We start from the raw sequence: 19671 nt of genomic DNA on the forward strand, positions 1-19671 counted from the left end.
CCATAGTTTTGCCTTTTCCAGAATGTCATAGAGTTGCAATCATACAGTATGTAGCCTTTTCAGATTGGTTTCTTTCACATAGTTATTTAAGGTTCCTCCTTGCCTTTTCATGGCTTGATAGCTCATTTCTTTTTAGTGCTGAATGATATTCCACTGTCGGGATCTACCACAGTTTATCCATTCAGGTACTGAAGGATGTCTGGGTTGCTTATATACTGGCAATTATATTAAAGCTGTTATAAACACCTATGCAGGGTTTTGTGTGGATAGAAGTTTTCAGTTCCCATGTGGGCAAATAACAAACAGTGAAATCTCTGGATCATATGGTAAGAGTATATTTAATTTTGTAGGAAACTGCGAAACTGTCTTCCACAGTGATTGTACCATTTTGCACTCCTACCAGTAATGAATGAGAGTTCCTGTTGCTCCACATGCCTGTGAGCATTTCGTGTTGTCATTGTTCTAGATTTGGGCCATTCTAATAGGTGTGCAGTGATATCTCACTGTTGTTTTAATCTGCATTTCCCTATGACATATGACGTTGAGTATCTTTTCAAATGCTTATTTGCCATCGATACGTCTCCTTTGGTGAAGTGTCTGTTCGAGTCTTTGGACCATTTTTAAATAGGACTGTTTGCTTTCTTATTGTTGAGATTTAAAAGTTCTTCATATATTTCTGACAACCGTCCTTTATCAGATGTGTCTTTTGCAAATTTTCTCTCCCAGTCTGTGGCTTGTGATCTCTTAGTATTGTCTTTTGCAGAACAGATGTTTTTAATTTTTAAGAAGTCCGGCTTATCAATTTTTTCTTTCATGAATCATGCCTTTGATGTTGTATGTAAACAATCATCACCATGACACTGGTTGTAGCAACATCTTTTCTAGATGTGTTTCCTGAGGCAAGGGAAACAAAAGCAAAAATAAACTATTGGAACGACATCAAAATAAAAGTTTTACAGAGCAAAGCAAACGATCATTGAAACTAAAAGACAACCTAGTAAATGGGAGAATATATTTGCAAACGACATATCCAATAAAGGGTTAGTATCCAAAATACATAAAGAACTTATACAATTCAACACCAAAAAACCCCAAATAATCTAATTCAAACATGAGCGGAAGACATGAACAGACATTTCTTCAAAGAAGACATCCAGATGGCCAACAGACACATGAAAAGATGCTCAACATCACTCATCATCAGGGAAATACAAATCAAAACCACAATGAGATACCACCTCATACATGTCAGAATGGCTAAAATAGAAAACACAAGTGTTGGCAAGGATGGGGAGAAAAAGGAATCTTCACGCACTGTTGGTGGGAAAGCAGACTGGTACAGTCACTCCAGAAAAACAGTATGGTGGTTCCTCAAAAAATTAAAGCTAGAACTACCATATGATCCAGTAATTCCACAATTGGGTATTTACCCAAACAATAGGAAAACATTCATTTGAAAAGATGTATGGTCCCCTATGTTTATTGCAGCATTATTGACAATAGCCAAATTATGGAAGCAGTCCCAGTATCCATCAATAGATGAATGGATAAAGAAGAGGTGGGTACATATGTACAATGGAATATTACTCAGCCTTAAAAAATTAAATGTTGCCATTTGCAACAACGCGGATAGATCTAGAGGGCATAATACTAAGTGAAATAAGTCAGAGAAAGACAAATACCATATGGTGTCACTGATAGGTGGAATTTAAGAAACAAAACAAAGAAAAAGAAGAGACAAACAAAAAACCAGACTCTTCACTACAGAGAACAAACTGACGGTTACGAGAGGGGGGGAGGGCGGTGAGGGAAGTATGTGATGGGGATTAAAAGTACACTTCTCATGAAGAGAACTGAGAAATGTACAGAATTGTTGAATCACTGTATTATGTACCCAAAACTAATATAACAGTGTATGTTAACTATGGTGGGATTAAAATTTTTTAAAAATCATTACCATACCCAAGGTCATATAGGTTTCCATCTATGTTATCGTCTATCCGTTTTATAGTTTTGTGTTTTACATCTAGGCCTATGATCCATTTCAATTTTCGTAAAAGATGCGAAGTCTTTGTCTAGATTCGTTTTCTTGCCTACGGATATGCAGTTGTTCCAGCACCATTTGTTGAAAAGACCAAACTCATTTTTTGTTTTTTGTTTTTAAAGATTTTATTTTTAAGCAATCTCTGCATCCAACATGGGACTCGAACTCACAATCTCAAGATCAAAAGTTGCACCCTCCACCAGCGGAGCCAGACAGCCAGCCCAAGACTAAACTCATTTGGTTTTCAGTATAAACTTTGAGGCAGGCACTGTTATTTATCCCCATTTTTCAGATAAGCAAACTGAGGCATAGAGTGGTTTTGTAAATCGCCCAGGGTAACACAGCTAGGACTTGACAGGGATTTGAATTCAGGTAACCTGACTCCAGAGTCCATGCACTCAGTCGCTATCTATAATAATAGTCTCTTGTCATAGGTTTGTTGTGAGGAATGGAGAGTGTGTGTATCACATAGTAGGTGCTCAGGAAGCGGTAATGATATGATATGGTATGATAGTATTGTCCAACCCAGCCTCCAAGGTTTCACTCAATGTCATGTCCTCATCCTAGGGATGTCACTGTCTCATCCTAGGGATGACAGTGTGGTGTACCCTCCTGCAGTCACAACTCACTTCTGTGTGAGTTCCCTGGAAAGAGGTTCTATGTCTGATTTCTCAGTGTCCCCCGGAGTGCCTGGGGCTGCACCTGGCACTCAGCAGCCTCTCAATAAAAATTTGTTTAATCGAGTTTGGGTGGCACACTATTCCTCTATCCAAAATGTACATCCTGGGTGTGGTCTATTCCTCAGGATCTCCCAGCTCTTACTCACCTCTTTGCTCCTGAGCCCCCTTGCTCTAACCTTCCCTGATCTGTCAGCTTCCGCCCCCTCTGTCTGCAGAAATTCTTGGTTGGGCTAACTGTGGAGGCAGCTGCTCTTGTCTGCTACACCCTTCTTCCCACACCATGCAGTCAGTTTCTTCTACATTCTGGGGTATCCCACTCCAGTACGCACACTGCCTGTAGAAGCATCCACCTCTCCATCTCCGAACTCAAGATAGAGCACCTACCTTGGAAGACTGGTCTCTAAACACCTCTGGCCTCTCCCAGGACACCTATAATCCTTTCCTGGGTAAACATCTCACTGGATGAGGACATGACGGGACCTGTAAACCAAGAAGCTTCTGAAAGGTGTTAATCTTATTAGCATCGTTGGACTCCTTTGGGGACTGAGTGATCACCGCTGAGGGCTGCGTCTCCTGGGCCCCGGTACACCCCTCAGGCAGCTGCACTTGAGGCAGGGCTCTCTCAGACCAAGCTACCACCCTGGGGAGTACATTCTGCGAGTGCCACCCTGGACATGCGGGCAGTGTCTGCTTCGGCCTAAGCCATCTGGCACCATCGAGCAGCGCCCTATGTCTGCCCCTGCAGAGCCACCCTGGGAAGATGTGACCAGCAAGACTCGAATGCGTCCTCCGCACAGCACTGCCCTGGGCAGCACCCTCTCGGACACAGCCAGCGCGCGGAGTCCAGTGCCGGCCTTGGAAGGAACCTGTTCTATACATGCGGACACGGTGCCTGCCCTGGGCGTGCCCAGCGGCCTCCGGCGCCCAGCGCAGACGGGAGCTCCAGGCCTCTCGGACGCGGGCAGAAGGCTCCCAGAGCAGCGCCCCGTGCCCGCATGGCCCGTTCTGGAGGCGCGCCCAGGCGCTGCCAGGAAGGCCGGGCGTTTATCCCCGGAGCCGCCAGCAGGGAGCTCCCTTTCGGCTCTGCTCGCGCGGCCGCGGGGGGCGGCGCTGCGCTGCGCCGCGCTGCGCTCCAGCCCGGACCGGGCCGGGGCCGCTGGATGCCGCGTCTCCGCTTCTGCTGCCTGCCGGGCGGGCTCCGGCGGCCGGTGAGCGCGGGGCGGCGGGGGCGGCCGCTCGGGGGCTGCCCGGGCCGGGTGGGGCGGCGGGGCGGGCTCGGGCCGGGAAGGCGGGCGGGCGGCGGGGCCCGCCGGCTCCTCCTCCCCCACTGTCCCCTGGAAGCGGCGGCCCGGACTCCCGGCTCCGGTCCCCGGCCGCGCCGCGGAGCTGGGCGCCCGGGAATGGGGGCCGACAAGGAGGGGCGGGGAGGGGAGCTCCGGCCCCTTGTGCCAGCTCGGGAGCGCGCGGAGGCAGGGCAGGGTGGCCCTCGGTTTAGGGGGATTGAGGGCTGAGGGGAGCCCAGGTGGCCCCGGGCTGCGGGGTGGAGGCTGCAGCCTCCGGGATAGGGGGCTTCTCGGGGCCAGGCCCAGGCCCCCCCTCCCCCCCAGGCCGACCGACCGACCGACCGAGCGAGGCTCCGAGGAAGGCAGCGGGGAAGGCGAGCACCTCCACCGAACCCTTTATCCCTCCCAGCGGCCTTCACCCTTTCACTGCCAGGCCGACAGCGGGCTCCTCTCAAAGGAGCAGCTGCTAGACAGCTGGCAAAACAATGGAGACCCCGCTTCCCCACGCCCCCTCCCCTTGGGACAGAAGACGGGGGTGAGTGAATGGTAGGCTTTGGAGATTAGGGAGTGCTGCCTGTCCCCTGTGACTGGCTGCTCACCTCACCTTTCCCTGCAAAGGGGTGGGGTGTGTGTGGGAAGGTCGGACAGCCTGCCCCAGGCCTCTGGGAGAGACTGCCCTGACGCCCCGCCCTGCTAACCTGTCATGCCAGTTGTCTCGCCAATGGGGAGGCGAGGTGGTAAGGTTAGCTGCTCCACACCCCTGTGGTGGGGGTGGTGGGGGGTGGGGGTGCGGCTTGGTACCAAGCATGGTGAGGAGTGGGTCATGTTCCTGGCTGAGATAAGGCCTGCAGGGACATAGCACACATTGGGGCTTTGTTGGGGGCAGAGAGGGGGGATGGGGATGTCACCCTGTTGCAAGGCACATGTGTCCTGCTGATTAGTTGGAAAGGCTGCCAGCCAGAATGAACGGCGGGGGGGGGGGGGTGGGAGGGAATGGGGGGGAGGCAGACGGTGTATTTTCTAAGGGTACTGCTTTTGCCTACTCACTTGGCCAACCGGGCATGTATTTGGCAATGTCTTCTTGGTTTGTGTTTGTGCAGAGGTTGGGGACAATGCTTCTTGGGAGGAGCTCTCCTGCCTGGAGCCTTCCTGCCCTCTGACGGACTCCCAAAATTATGGAATTGGGTTCCCTGCCCCCCTTCACCTGGCCAATGATTCAGGCTGGTTTGTGTGGGCTCATTTGTCTTTTGGAGTACCCGGCATGTCTGTTGCTGAGGAGGCCTTGTAATTCCCCATAAGGAGAGTGAACTGCCCGAAGTGTGTATGCATTGGGTCCATGCTGGAAGGGAGGGAAGGTCAACCAGACAGTTAAGAGCAAGATCACCTTTCCACGTTCTTACCAGTTCTGGAGCCCTTTCTTGGGCAGGTCGGTTTCCTGTTGGCATGGCAATGGGCCAGGCCTTGTCTAACTTTCCCCACCCTTTTGGTTCAGAGGCTACTTTCTATTTGGGGATATTGAAAGTTGCTCTCCTGAGGTCTCTGGCTTCCTGACAGACCTCACTGGCTCTTTGTCAATGGCCTGCCACCTCCTCAGCTTCCCCTCTGTCCTTTTGTGATGAGGGCTTTCCAGGAAACATCCTCCTGGTTGCTGGACATGACTAATTATAGATAGCCTCGGGTGGAGGTGTGCTTGTTCCTTTGGGGTTGGAGACATTGGAGTTGGGGCCTCATATTCCAGGAAGACCATGGGGGAAGCTATTGTGTTGGAGGGTTAGGGAAATGAGAAGGATCACAGGTGGGGGTGGAGGGGGGAATGTGGGAGGGATAGAATGAGTGCTGGTGGTCACTTCCTTTGGAAGCTTTGAACTTTGAACACTTGACCTGGTGCCTGGCAGCTCTGAGTATCTAGTTTGTTTACTCTCTGCGGGCCTGGCTCAGGTGCCAGGGTGTGTGCCTAAGGGCTTCCTCCGGTGCCCCTGGCTCTCCTCAGAAGCCCTCACGTGGATTGTGCCCCTCCTGCCTCCTGCCTGGTGCCTCCACCTCATTCCCTGGGAGTCTGGGTAGCCAGCCTGTTGCCTGGAGCCCCCCTCACCGGCCTAGCTTGAGGCTGCTCATTAAAGGGTGCGTGTGTCTTCAGAAATCGGGCCTGAAATGTGCGGGGTCCCCCAGAGGCAGGTACCTGAAGCTGGACTGGGTGGGGCAGCACTGGGGCTAGTGTGAAAGGGAGAATCCACCCTACTCGGGTGGAGCAGGGAGTTAGTTGCTGGAACTCAGGAAGCCCTGATCCGGACTTGGTGTGTCACAGGTCTCCAGAGCAGCACGGCTGCTCTTGCTCCTTCTAAACCAGACGTCTGTCCCCAGCCAGACCCCCCTCACCTGAAGTGGACGCCACAGACGGAACTAGATCATCCATGTGAGCCGGGTCCTGTTGGTGGCTCTGGGCCCCAGGCCTTGTCCCAGGCCTGTCCCGGGTGTGGTGGGTAAAGGGGAGGGGCTCTGACCTGGTGTAGTTTAAAGTTTCAAGGGTATGGGAGGGCCCAGCCCACCCTGTGCTATGATTAACAGGTTCCCCCAGGACTCGGGCTGGGGGCTTGAAGTTCTACGTTGGATCAGGCCCCTGGGTGCTTTCACTGCACCCCATCCGCCCCCCCCCCATCAGCATTTTCTGAGGTAGCCTGAATTAGAGAGTGTTGTTGGGAGCCGGATTGGGAGGGGTGGGGAGCAGAACTGGAAAGCCTCCACTCCTCTCCCCACCTCACTGTCCTTGAGGTGGGAGTGGTACGGCTTGTCAATTATCCATATTCCCATGATGTTTCAAAGAGCCTATAGTCAGGCAGCAGTTTAAACTGAGAGCTGAGGGTTTTACAAGGCCCTTGGCCCTTTCTCTCTGCCAGGTACTTCACCATCGCTTACAGGGGATTATTTTTATTATCCTCTGATATTCAGAGATGTTGGATGATGGGCTCAAGGTCACACAGCAGTTCAGAGGCAGAGCAGGATTTAGAACCTGCAATTTGTAGTTGAGCAGAATACCTCTCCCGGCAAAGGCAAGGGCTCCTGGCCAAGTCTGAACTCTCAGGCCCATGGAGATTTTATAGTTGAAATAGCTGAGGCCTAGAGAGGGACGGGACTTGCTGAAGGTCACACAGAAATGGGGGGGGGTGGTTAGCAGCGCCCAGCGGACTGCGGCAAACCCCTCCTGGGGCTGAGGAGGTGCACCTGGAAGAGCAGCTGGGGACCTGGCCGCGCTCCTGGCACCTCTCCCGCGTCGTTCCTCCCGGGGCCTGCGGGATCGCTGCGTTCCAGGGGAGACGGTATCTTGGCGGGAGGCGCCGCGGGGCTGCGGCTGCACCGGCCGGCTGCCTGGAAGTGCTGAGCGCCGCGGGTTCCAAGGGAGCCGGAGCCGGCGGGCGGTTGGGCCGGCCGGCCGGCTGATGTCATGTGAGAAGCGTGCAGTCGGAGCGAGCACACCTGGAGCTAGATAAGCTCCGTGTGACCTGGTCTTGAGTCACGGGGCGCTGCGGAGCTCTAAGCAGGACCGGCTGGGAGAGAGGCTCGGGCGGTGGCGGCGAAGGCGACAGGCGTCCCTCTGCGCCGCTCGGCCGGGGCCCCGGCCGAGACGGGACCGGCCAGGTGCTGCTGTTCGAGTCCTGCCTGGTCGCTTTTGCAAACCTTGGTATGGACTGGCACCGAGAAAGGCCTCTGGGCTGTAGGAAACGGCCGCTTAGGGAGGTCAGAGGCCAAGGGAGAGAGGCCGGCTCTCTTGGGAAAGTATTTCCTTTGTATTTATTTATGAGTGTGGTCTGGGAGTGGGGTGGGGAGGACTGACCCTTTTAAGTGTCCACCCACAGCAGCCAAGTCTGGGCGCCTTGTCTTGGGATTCTAACGTTATAGTTTCCATTTCCTGGGGCTTCTATTTTGCCAGCTGCAGGGTGACCCATTTAAATATGTCCCCACTTAAAGCCACAAGACGCTAGTGAGATCTATTTTAACCAAGTCCCCCAAGTCACTGAAACTTTCCTAAGGCATGAGATGGCAAGCCTTGAACTTAACAGTTGCAAACTTGGTTTACAGCCTAAATGCTAAGTGGATTGTCAAACCTTCCTTTTTTTTTTTCTTTCTAATCTTTTAAAATCACAAAAGTAACATATGCTGCGAAAGGCTATTAGCTAAAAAGCTAAAGTGTTACTACCCCTGTTTGCCTGTGCTGCATGGAGAAAACCACAGACAAAATCTTGTAATGGATCTTTTCAGGCATTTTTTTTAAAGCTTGTTATGTATATCTTATATATAACATATTTATCACATATGCATATATTATTTATTTATATTTACATGCAATATCATGTTTCATAAATATAATTTTACATAAATATTAAAAAAAATTTCTGTAGGAAATAAAGAGCATATAGAAAAGTAGAAGAAATATTATGCATAATCCCACTCTCCAAAGCCCCTAGGCCTAGGGGCGCCTGAGTGGCTCAGTTGGTTAAGCGACCGCCTTCGGCTCAGGTCATGCTCTCATGGTTCATGAGTTCAAGCCCCCCATCAGGCTCTGTGCTGACAGCTCAGAGCCTGGAGCCTGCTTTGGACTCTGTCTCCCTCTCTCTCTGCCTCTGTCTCTCTCTCTCAAAAAAGAAACATTGAAAAAAAAATAATGAAATAAAGCCCCTAGGCCTAGATACACACACACATACACCCCTACCAGCTAAATATTCTCATTGTAAAAAATTAAAACAGTATAGATGAAACACAAAGCCATTGACTCTTCTAAAATCTGTCTCTTTCCCAGAGCATACATTTTTCTATGCGTTTGCAAATATTACACATACATAATCTCCATGTATATATATGCACACATATACATAGTTTTAAAAATTTTAGTAAAAATTATATGGCAACTTGAGTTTTTCACTTAAAAATTTTTTTTTCAACGTTTATTTATTTTTGGGACAGAGAGAGACAGAGCATGAACGGGGGAGGGGCAGAGAGAGAGGGAGACACAGAATCGGAAACAGGCTCCAGGCTCTGAGCCATCAGCCCAGAGCCCGACGCGGGGCTCGAACTCACGGACCGCGAGATCGTGACCTGGCCGAAGTCGGACGCTTAACCGACTGCGCCACCCAGGCGCCCCGAGTTTTTCACTTAATATAGAATAGAATCTTTCTAGGTTAGTATATACAAACCTTCATTCTTAAAAAAAAAATTTTTTTTAATGTTTATTTTTTATTTTTGAGAGAGAGAGAGCCCAAGTAGGGGAGAGGCCGAGAGAGAAAGGGAGACAGAATCTGAAGCAGGCTCCAGGCTGTCAGCACAGATCCCTATGCGAGGCTCGAACCCATGAACCATGAGATCATGACTTGAGCTGAAGTCGGATGTTTAACCGACTGAATTACCTAGGCGCCCCTTCATTCTTTTTAACTGTCCGGTTCTTTAATCTTGCTATTTCCCTAGTGATATGATCTTTGTATCGACAGAATTTTGAATTACAAACAATGATGCAAAGATCAGCCATGTTTATTGTGTGGACATATCTGTAGATGTCCTATGTGTAGAATTGCCCAGTCTAAGAATATGTACATTTAAATATTTTCATAGATACCACCAACTTGCCCTTATACCAATTTATACTCCCAACAACACATAGCAGATACCCTGCTTCCTATCTTCTATTTGATTGACATTATTAATGATGGTAGTTTTTACTAACCCGATAAGTGAACAATAGCATGTCTGTTTCATTTCATGTGTCTGTGATATGACTGAGGCTGAATACCTGTTTGTGTTTGTTGGCCTTTCATATTTCTGCATCTATGAATTGCTTGCGCTTTGTCTTCGGCAGTAGCTACATGGGGCCTCTGGACTCGAGCCAGTGTGATCCAGCCTGGCCATGTGCTCATTGGATTGCCTTCACTTCTTTGGGCTTTACTTTCCACATACAAAGATTCTGTCCAGGGGCGCGTGAGTGGCTCAATTGGTTAAGCGTCGGACTTTGGCTTAGGTCATAATCTCCTGGTTTGTAAGCTCAAGTCCTACATTGGGCTCTGCACTGATAGCACGGAGCCTGCTTGGGATTCTCTCTCTCCCTCTCTCCCTCCCTCCCTCCCTGCCCTTATCCTGCTCATGCGTGCATGCTTTCTCTTTCAAAATAAATAAATAAACTTTAAAAACTTAAAAAAAAAAAAAGGTTCTGTCTGGCACTAAGATTTTATGTTTAGACTTATTTTAGTCACACTTGGGCTGATAGTCATTTCTGTACTTTATTATTCTGTCTACTGTCCCATTTAGATGATAAGAATGTGCCTTGCTATGCTTGGGTACCATTCTTGAGGGCTTACCCTGGGCTAGGTGTTATATGGAGGACTTATATACCAATTTCATTTAGTCCCCAGGCCTTATGTGGTAGGTACTATTATTTAACAATTTTTTTAATGTTTATTTATTTTTGAGAGAGAGAGCATGTGAACACAAGAGAGAGTGTGTGAGGGAAACACAGAATCCAAAACAGGCTCCAGGCTCTGAGCTGTCAGCACAGAGCCCAACACGGGGCTTGAGCCCACCAACCGTGAGATCATGACCTGAGCCGAAGTTGGATGCTCAACCAACTGGAGCCACCCAGGCGCCCCTGTTATTGTACTCTTATTATCTCCATTTACAAATGGGAAAACAGAGGCACAGAGGCATTAAGTGACTTTCCCAGGATTGCATAGCTATTACCTCAGAATTGGTCCCACGTTTGCTACCTGACATCTGAAGCCTAAGCTCTTTCATTAGTTTCATTTCTCTTGCATTTAGTAGGTACTTGATAGATATGTATTTTCCCCAACACTTTATCACAATTTAGAAAAGTTAAAGAATTTTACTGTGAATATCCCTCCGACTTCCTAGATTCTACAATTTACACTTTACTGTCCTCACTTTATCACATATTTATCCCTTGATCCATCCATCAAACCGTCTTACATCTTTGATACATCTCAAAGAAAATTCCAGACATCAGTATACCTTGCCCCCAATACTTTAGTGTATGTATCATTAACTAGACTGCAGTATATGTTTTCAGTTCTTTTTTTCTTTTGAGTGCCTGTTTCACATAATGAAATGCACAAACCTCATGTGCACTATTTGATAACTGCTGACACATGTATACATCCGTCAGCCCAAATCCCTATCAAGGTAATGTAACATGAACATCACTCCAGAAAGTTCCCTCATGCCCTTTCTCAGGCAATGGCCACCCCTACCCGCCTCCCCACCTTCCAGAGGTAATCACGGTTCTGATTTTTTTTCATCGCAGATTAGTTCTGTCTATACACATCTTCCTTGGCTGACAGTGGGTTTACCTCCTGATAAACCCATTGTAAATTGAAAATATCATAACTCAAAAACGCATTTAATACACCTAACTTGCCAAACGTCATAGGTTAGCCTAGCCTACCTTAATTGTGCTCAGAACATTAATATTAGCCTACAGTGGGGCAAAATCATCTAGCACAAAGCCTATTTTATAATAAAGTGTTGAATATTTCATGTAAATGATTGCACACTGTACTGAAAGTGAAAAACAGGATGGTTAGGGCGCCTGGGTGGCTCAGTTAAGTGTCCAACTCCTGATTTTGGCTCAGGTCATGATCTCACGGTTTGTGGGTTCGAGCCCCATATCCGGCTCTGTGCTGACAGTGCAGAGCCTGCTGGGGATTCTCCCGCTCTCTCTGTCCCTCCCCCGCTTGCATGCTCACTATTTCTCTCTCAAAATAAATAAATAAACTTAAAAAAAAAAACAACCCACAGTGATTGCGTGGGTACAGAATGGCTATAAGCACATCGGCTGTTTACCCTTGTGATTGTGTGGCCGATCAGGACCACTGCCTGGCATCACAAGAGAGCATCCTACTGCATATTGCTAGGTCAGGAGAAGACCCAAATTCAAAATTCGAAGTATAATTTTTACTGAATGCCTATCACTTTCATGTGTGCATATTGTAAAGTTGAAAAATTGTAAATCGAACCATTGTGAGTCAGGGACCATCTCTATGTACTGTATGAGCCTCACCAGTATGTACTCTTATGTCAAAGCCTTCTTTTACTGTCGCTTGACATAGTATTTTTGGGATTCATCCCTGTTGTATCAGTAGTTGCTTTCTCTTTTTATTGCTGAATAGTATTCCATTGTGTGAATATGGAAACTGTTTCCCCTGTTGATGAACTGCAAGATGCATATTTGAGTTGAAGGGTCCTTGCCCTTAAAATGCTTTCTGTCTTAAAGTGATAAGGCAGCCGAGTTGAGTCAGTCGATTGTACTTTGCTTTGATCGGGTTAGTAGTAGGGTCAAGATGATATGGGGACATACCCTAATTTTTATATATAGCTTTCCTCCACTTAAAATTAGGAAAGGCCTCCTGGAGTAGGATGAGGGGAGAAAGACAGAGAAGGAGGTCAGAAAACTCTAAGGTGACCTTCACTGGAGAGGGTAAGAGACCAAGGGGAGGCGGGTAGAAACTGCAGCCCAGAGTGAAGAGTGGGAAGATCCTGATGTCATTGCTGCTGGAGACTTTGAACCTGAGGGTGGGAGATGGTGAAAAGTGCAAGGTCCACAGGAAGGTGACAGAGCCCAGGTCTCTGGAGACGTGAGCTCTGAGGAGCTTAGGAGCGGCTGCACTGTAGGTTTGACCCGGACAGGGAGGTTGCAGGTAGCCCCAGACAGGCTTGGAGGGATGACAGTGGGGAAGGGGTACCTTGTGAGCTGTGTGCCTAACAGTGGCAGGACAGGGATGATGAGGGAAGAGCTGAAATGGACTCAGTCTCCAAAGGCTCCAGGGTTGGGATGAGAGGAGTAACTTTGGCAGAAGGTTAATGAACAACCTCTATCCACAAGAGACTTAGATGTTTGGAATTTTTGAGCGACAAGAGACCAAATTATCCAGCCCAACCTTGAGCAAAGTGACAGGCTCAAGGTCCCCTAGCGATTTGTTGGCAGATCCAGGCCTAGATACCAGGTCTGCTAACGTTCCTGGCCAGCGCTGTCTCCTGTGCTACTGCTGTGATGGTGTGTGGTTCCTGCCTGTCACAATCGCAGCGAGGAGCAAGCTTTTGCCAAGACACGGATTTACATTAAATTACTTCTCAGGGACCTTTCCAGCCCGAAGGTTCTAGAATTCTGGGACCTGTTTTCTGTTGGTGCTACACAGGTGTCTAGCTCCCAGCAAAGAGCCAGGGTTGGGGAAGGATAGCAGAGTAAGAACTGAAGACCAAAAGAAGTGTCTTGGGGGGAGAGCATTGTAGGCATTGGGTTCTGCGTGGTTGGGCTGAGGCTGAGGCCAAGATACTCATTTGTGTCCTTCCAGTCCCCAGGGTGGGTTTCTTTCTTCATTTCCCACACAGGTACCCCTGGAGCCATCTTCTTTTTTTTTATTTAAGGTTTATTTTTGAGAGAGACAGAGACAGAGTGCGAGCAGGGGAGGGGCAGAGAGAGAGAGAGAGAGAGAGAGAGAGAGAGAGACGCACACAGAATCCGAAGCAGGCTCCAGGCTCCAAGCTGTCAGCACAGAGCCAGACATGGGGCTCGAACTCACAAACTGTGAGATCATAACCTGAGCTGAAGTCAGACGCTCAACCGACTGAGCCACCCAGGCGCTCCTGGAGCCATTTTCTAAATCATCCTTTTAAAGGGCACCTGGGTGGCTCCGTCAGTTAAGCATCCAACTTAGGTCATGATCTAAGGCTCAGGTAATGATCTCACGGTTCGTGAGTTCGAGCCCCACATTGGGCTCTGTGCTGACAGCTCAGAGCCTGGAGCCTGCTTCGGATTCTGTGTCTCCCTGTCTCTCTGTTCCTCCCCTGCTCACACTCTGCTCTCTCCTTCTCAAAAATAAATAAACACTAAGAATGTTTTTATTTATTTTTGAAGGAGAGAGAGACAGCGCATGAGCAGGGGAGGAGCAGAGAGAGAGGGAGACACAGAATTTGAAGCAGGCTCCAGGCTCTGAGCTGTCAGCACAGAGCCCGATGCGGGGCTCGAACTCACGAACCATGAGACCATGACCTGAGCCGAAGTCGGATGCTTAACCGACTGAGCCACGCAGGCGCCCCCACCCCCCCCCCCCAATTTTTTTTAATCAGCCTTTTAAGACAGTGCAGGAAGTGATGGGTGAAGGGTAAGGTGGGCAGTGACCAGCCAAAGATCCCATGTCTTGGTATATGGTATGTCTGTGCCACACTCCATCAGTGTTGAGGAGGAGAGAGAGAGACTCCCCATGTCAAAATAGAGCCCATAAGAGAGGATGCCTGCTGTCAGGTACTCCCCCATCCCAGATCAGTCCAGACTCCGCAGGACAAGTTTGCCCCTGGCTTTGCACTTCTTGGGCCCTAGATTTCCTGTCTTCCTATTTCCAGGTACTGTGCATGGAGCATTTCGAACCAAAAGGTTCAGAAGGAGCTTTGTCTTACTAGGTAGAAACAGGTCAGAGGGGGAAATGGTGCCTGTTAGATCCACAGGGAGCTAGTAACTGGGCCAGATTCCCCATCTCTTTGGATATGGTCTACAATTAAAGATTTCTGTAGAATTGTGCTGCCCAGTTCAATAGCCACTAGCTGTTGAATACTTGAAATGTAGTTAGTCGTAAGTGAGATGTGCTCTAAGTATGACATTCACACTGGATTTTGAAGACTTAATATGGAAAAAAGAAAGTAAAATATCTCAATATTTTCCTTTTTAAATTTTTAAAAAATGTTTATTTTTTAGAGAGACAGAGAGAGACAGAGCATGAACATGGGAGGGACAGAGAGAGAGAGACACAGAATCTGAAGCAGACACAGAATCTGAGCTGTCAGCACAGAGCCTGATGTAGGGCTCAAACTCACGAACCGTGAAATCATGACCTGAGCCGAAGTTGGACACCTAACTGACTGAACCACCCAGGCGCCCCTCAATATTTTTCAGAAAGATCACATGTTGAGACGACAGTGTTTTGAATATAGCTACATTAAAGTATATCATTAAAGTTAATTTCACCTGTTTCTTTTTACCTTTTTTAATGTGGCTGCTAGACAATTTTATTTTATTTTATTTATTTATTTTGAGACAGGGAGAGGGAGGGAGAGAGGGAGAGAGGGAGAGGGAGAGGGAGAGAGAGAGAGAGAGAGAGAGAGAGAGAGAGAGAGAGAGAATCTCAAGCAGGCTCCACACTGTCAGTGCAGAGCCCAATGAGGGACCCATGAGATCATAACCTGAACTGAAACCAAGTGTCGGACACTTCACCGACTGAGCCACCCAGGCACCCGAGACCATTTTAAATTACACATATGACTTGAATTATATTTCTGTGAAGAGTACTGCTCTAGGAAGAATACACTGGTCTCGCAGGAACCTATGGGTCAGGGTGCTGGACGTTGGAGGAAGCAATTAGCCGGTGCACCAGGACCCTTGGGAGTTCCTGGCCTGAAGTCATCCTTGGCATTGTACCTGGGCTAGGGATCCATGGGATGGAGGAGCCTGGAGGGCCTTACTTGATTGTGGCAGTGGGGTACACGGACAGGACAGGCCTCCCCAGGTCTTGCAGAAGGTCCTTGCTGGAAGGAGTGAGCTTGTCAGTCCCGTGTCTAGAACTCAGAGGGGGAGGCCTTCACGGAGAGAGAAAAAAATTACATTTAATTTCTAATTAGGCAGTATGGCCTATTTCTCCTTCTTGTTCGCTGCTGGTTAGAACTTGTTCCTTGGCTTGCAACTCCACCCCCACCAGGTTTTGCTCAGTCCTGTCCCCAGTCGGGTGGGCATAGGGGCAGAAGGCTGGCATCGTAGGCACAGGTGCCCTGGAGCTGGCATTCTCTCTCAGGCTGCCACGACTTTCTTCCCCAGGCTATATTTAGTTGTTGGTCTGGGGAAAAGGATATGAGTTTTTCAGGATCCTGTTTATCCAGCAGACCCACCCCCACCTCTCAGCTGTCTGTCCTCGGCTCAGTGTGGAACTTCCCCTACCCTCCCCGCTTCACTTTGGGCGCCGAGGACCTAGAGAGAAAACAATATTTGCCATGGGATCCCACCACTACCACTCACTGGCTGTGTGACAACTAACAACATACTTAATTTTCTGAGCCCTGTTTTCTCATTTGTAAAGTAGAGATAATGATCCCTCCCGTGCAGGGATGCTGTGAGGTTCGAATGAAGTAATGCGTGTAAAGTGCCCGGCAAGTGGTAGCCATCAAATCGGGGTGGGTTCTTTGAGGTCTTCTGTCAGGCGGTGGCTAAGGCTGCTTCCGTGGGGATCACAGGCTTAGGAAAGAGCCAAATAGCCTGTGATGTCTGTTGCTTTACTGGGCTATTGGCTCTGGGGAGGTGATGGCCTTTGTGTTTGAATCTTCAGTCGGGTACCAGGTTAGCTTGATGGCGCCCTCTTGCCAGGAGGTCACATCTCCCAGACGCCACCTCTGTGTACACCTATCAGGGATTAAAGGCAATGACAGACTTTGGAGTCTGGGCTTTTACAACCCTATCTGAACCTCAAGTTTCCTTATTTGTGAAATGGGGGTAATCACAGACCTTCCTGGAGCAGTGTTATGACGACTGGCTTAACAGAGACGGTATTGTATAAAACAGAGCACCTGGCACGTAGGGAGCTAGCTCTCAGCGACCACGAGCTGTGCTCATTAGTTGGCCTGGTCTGCACTGGAGACACAGGAAGAGGCTCCTCTCGAATAACCTCTTTCTCTCTCTCTGTTTCTGTTTGCAGCAGCGAGGCGGGGTACCAGGGCCCTGTGCTAAGCACCCGTAATCCCCCAGGGGTGCCACCCCCAAAAGCTGTACCCCACCATGTTTAACCTAATGAAGAAAGACAAGGACAAAGATGGCGGGCGGAAGGAGAAGAAGGAGAAGAAGGAGAAGAAGGAGCGGATGTCGGCAGCAGAGCTGCGGAGCCTGGAGGAGATGAGCCTGCGTCGTGGCTTCTTCAATCTGAACCGTTCCTCCAAGCGTGAGTCCAAGACCCGCCTGGAAATCTCCAACCCCATCCCCATCAAGGTGGCCAGTGGCTCCGACCTGCACCTGACCGACATTGACTCTGACAGCAACAGGGGCAGCGTCATCCTGGACTCGGGCCACCTAAGCACCGCCAGCTCCAGCGATGACCTCAAGGGTGAGGAAGGCAGCTTCCGTGGCTCTGTGCTGCAGCGGGCGGCCAAGTTTGGCTCCCTGGCCAAGCAGAACTCACAGATGATTGTCAAACGCTTCTCCTTCTCCCAGCGGAGTCGGGATGAGAGTGCCTCAGAAACCTCTACCCCTTCCGAGCACTCTGCGGCCCCGTCCCCGCAGGTGGAGGCGAGGACTCTAGAGGGACAGCTGGTGCAGCATCCCGGCGCAGGCATCCCTCGGCCAGGGCCCCGGTCCCGAGTGCCTGAGCTGGTGACTAAAAGGTTCCCGGCTGACCTGCGCTTGCCCCCCGTGGTGCATCTGCCACCGCCTGCCCTCCGGGAGCTGGAGCTGCAGAGACGGCCCACTGGAGACTTCGGCTTCTCCCTGCGCCGCACAACCATGCTGGATCGGGGCCCCGAGGGCCAGGTCTACCGGAGAGTGGTTCACTTTGCTGAGCCCGGCGCGGGCACCAAGGACCTGGCCCTGGGGTTGGTGCCGGGTGATCGTCTGGTGGAGATTAATGGGCACAACGTGGAGAGCAAGTCCAGGGACGAGATCGTGGAGATGATCCGGCAGTCTGGGGACAGTGTGCGGCTCAAGGTGCAACCAATTCCGGAGCTCAGTGAGCTGAGCCGGAGCTGGCTGCGGAGTGGCGAGGGACCCCGCAGGGAGCCAGCCGATGTGAGTGTCCCCCTGGGCAGCTGCGGGGGAGCAGGGATTTGGAAGTGTGCTTGGGCGGATGACTGGGGTACTCGGGAGTTGAAGTCACGCCACTCCTTGGCCCTAGGGACAACTTACCTGGCCCGCAGGGAGGAGCGACCTTAGCAGGGGCTGGTGCACAGTGATACAAACTTCTTGATGCGAGGGTTCAGGGTTTGGGCACCATGTTTCCTGAGCCCTAATTTGGGGTGTGGAGGGTAACACGTGCCACTTCAGATGAGAGACAGTCCGGACTACTTGTCCAGCCCGGTATCTGGAGTAAAACGTAGGATTTCCGTGTTATTTAGATACTAGACTTGAAAGAAAAAGATGGACTATTTCAAATCAGGGCTGTCGTGGAACTTCTGGGATGTGCAGCTGTTTTGCTAGCTCTTGGGTAAGATGATTTCAGACCTCCTCTTGCCCTTGAGTGAGGAGTTGAACAGGAGGTAATGTTGCAGCGATAAGCAGGGGCCAGATCATGGAGGACCTTGCAAGTCATGATAGGAATTTAGATTTTATCCCAGTGAAATGGGACCATTGTAGGGTTTGAAGCGGGGTTGGGGGGAGTGACTGGACCTGATTTATAAAGATCACCTGGGCTCCAAGAGTCATTACTACCTCTCCTGGAAGAAGAAAACACCCTGGAGATACAACAGGTATCAAGCCTACAGAAATAGTCTGACCTGACTATCCGTGAGACCCCGCTCAAAACAGCAGTGGAAGGGGTGACATAGGAGTAGAAGAGATTTAGATTATATGTATGAACGGGTCTCCAGGGGGACAACGATCTCTAAGCCCAGGGGTCTTTTGACTCCACCTATAGCGTGGCTACATATCAGTTTGGAATGTTCCACTTAGAGACAGCACATGAGGACAAGCTGGCCTCTGGCCATCCCTGCCTCCCAGCTGTCAGGTTTTCGGACTGCCCAGCTCTGGTGCCTGCAGCCTGACCAGTACACAGGCTGGCCGGGACCTCTTTCAGCACTAAGTGACCAACCAGATGTGTCCAAGTCAGAAGTGGGAGGAAATGCTAAGGAAGCAGGCAGAGTCCTGGTCCTAGCTTTCTCTCAGGGAGGGGAAGTGGATGCTCAGATGGCCTGGGGGGCCTGGGAGCTGCAGGGTCAGAGTCTGGCAGGAAGCCCTGGAACTGGGTTCCGGACCTTCCTTTACTCGGGGCCTGGTGGAGGTCAGGCAGTTTTGCTAGTCAGGAAGGGGTAGTGCATGGGAGGGAGGCTGTTGTGGGATCCGCGGAAGGACCTGGCCTCATTTATTCCGGAAACTCACAGCGAGCACCTACTGTGTGTTAGCCACCAGACTAGACTGAGCTCAGGGAACCACAGTGTAGAGGGAGTGGTCTTTATCTTAGAACCAAAGCCCATGCTATGTTGCCATGCCTGTCTACTTTCTCCCAGGCTAACATTGCTTTTAACAGATGGAATTTTCTTCTTAAAGAATGAGTCCCCTAGGGGACTGTTGCCAGCTCCCTGCTGAACCACAGCACAGGCCTTTGTGGGGCCCTGGGCCTGGCATCCCAGATGCTGTTTAGTCTTCTCTTTATAGCCTAGGGATCCTCTTGGCATCTCGTATTTCTCGGCTACTCTCCCTTCCCAGCTAGCTGCTGCTCCCCCCATTCCTGGGGAAGTGGATGGTTTAGCTTTGGAGACCCTGGTACATTCCACACTACAGCTGGTATCCCCAAGACCCTGGCTTGCTCTGGCCCCTGTGGGGCAAGGGCAGAAGTGCCCAGAGGACTTCCACAGAGCATGCTACCCTCACGAGTCTCCCAAGAGCCATCTGAGAGAACAGTGAGAAGCCTAGAGCTGAGGAAGCTCCCCCGCC

General features: G+C 50.1%; 1 protein-coding gene across 3 annotated transcripts in view; it reads left to right on the forward strand.

The window, feature by feature from the left end:
- The first annotated feature begins 3915 nt into the window (after positions 1–3915).
- The window catches only part of MYO18A (myosin XVIIIA), a 102951-nt gene continuing 87195 nt past the window's right edge, over positions 3916–19671 (forward strand). For 2 of the 3 annotated variants that reach the window (XM_047080703.1, XM_047080704.1), the window contains exons 1-2: positions 3917–3932; positions 16733–17811. In XM_047080703.1, the coding sequence (XP_046936659.1) occupies positions 16813–17811 (999 nt within the window). In that variant the 5' untranslated portion in view covers positions 3917–3932; positions 16733–16812. Of the gene's footprint in view, positions 3933–16732; positions 17812–19671 lie in introns of all 3 variants that reach the window. The other variant, XM_047080709.1, reaches the window with a different exon arrangement.

Source organism: Lynx rufus, unplaced genomic scaffold, assembly GCF_022079265.1.
Source record: "Lynx rufus isolate CCGP_SWC_20201006 ecotype Redwood Valley unplaced genomic scaffold, mLynRuf1.p SCAF_18, whole genome shotgun sequence".
In the NCBI taxonomy this organism is placed as follows: Eukaryota; Metazoa; Chordata; class Mammalia; order Carnivora; family Felidae; genus Lynx; species Lynx rufus.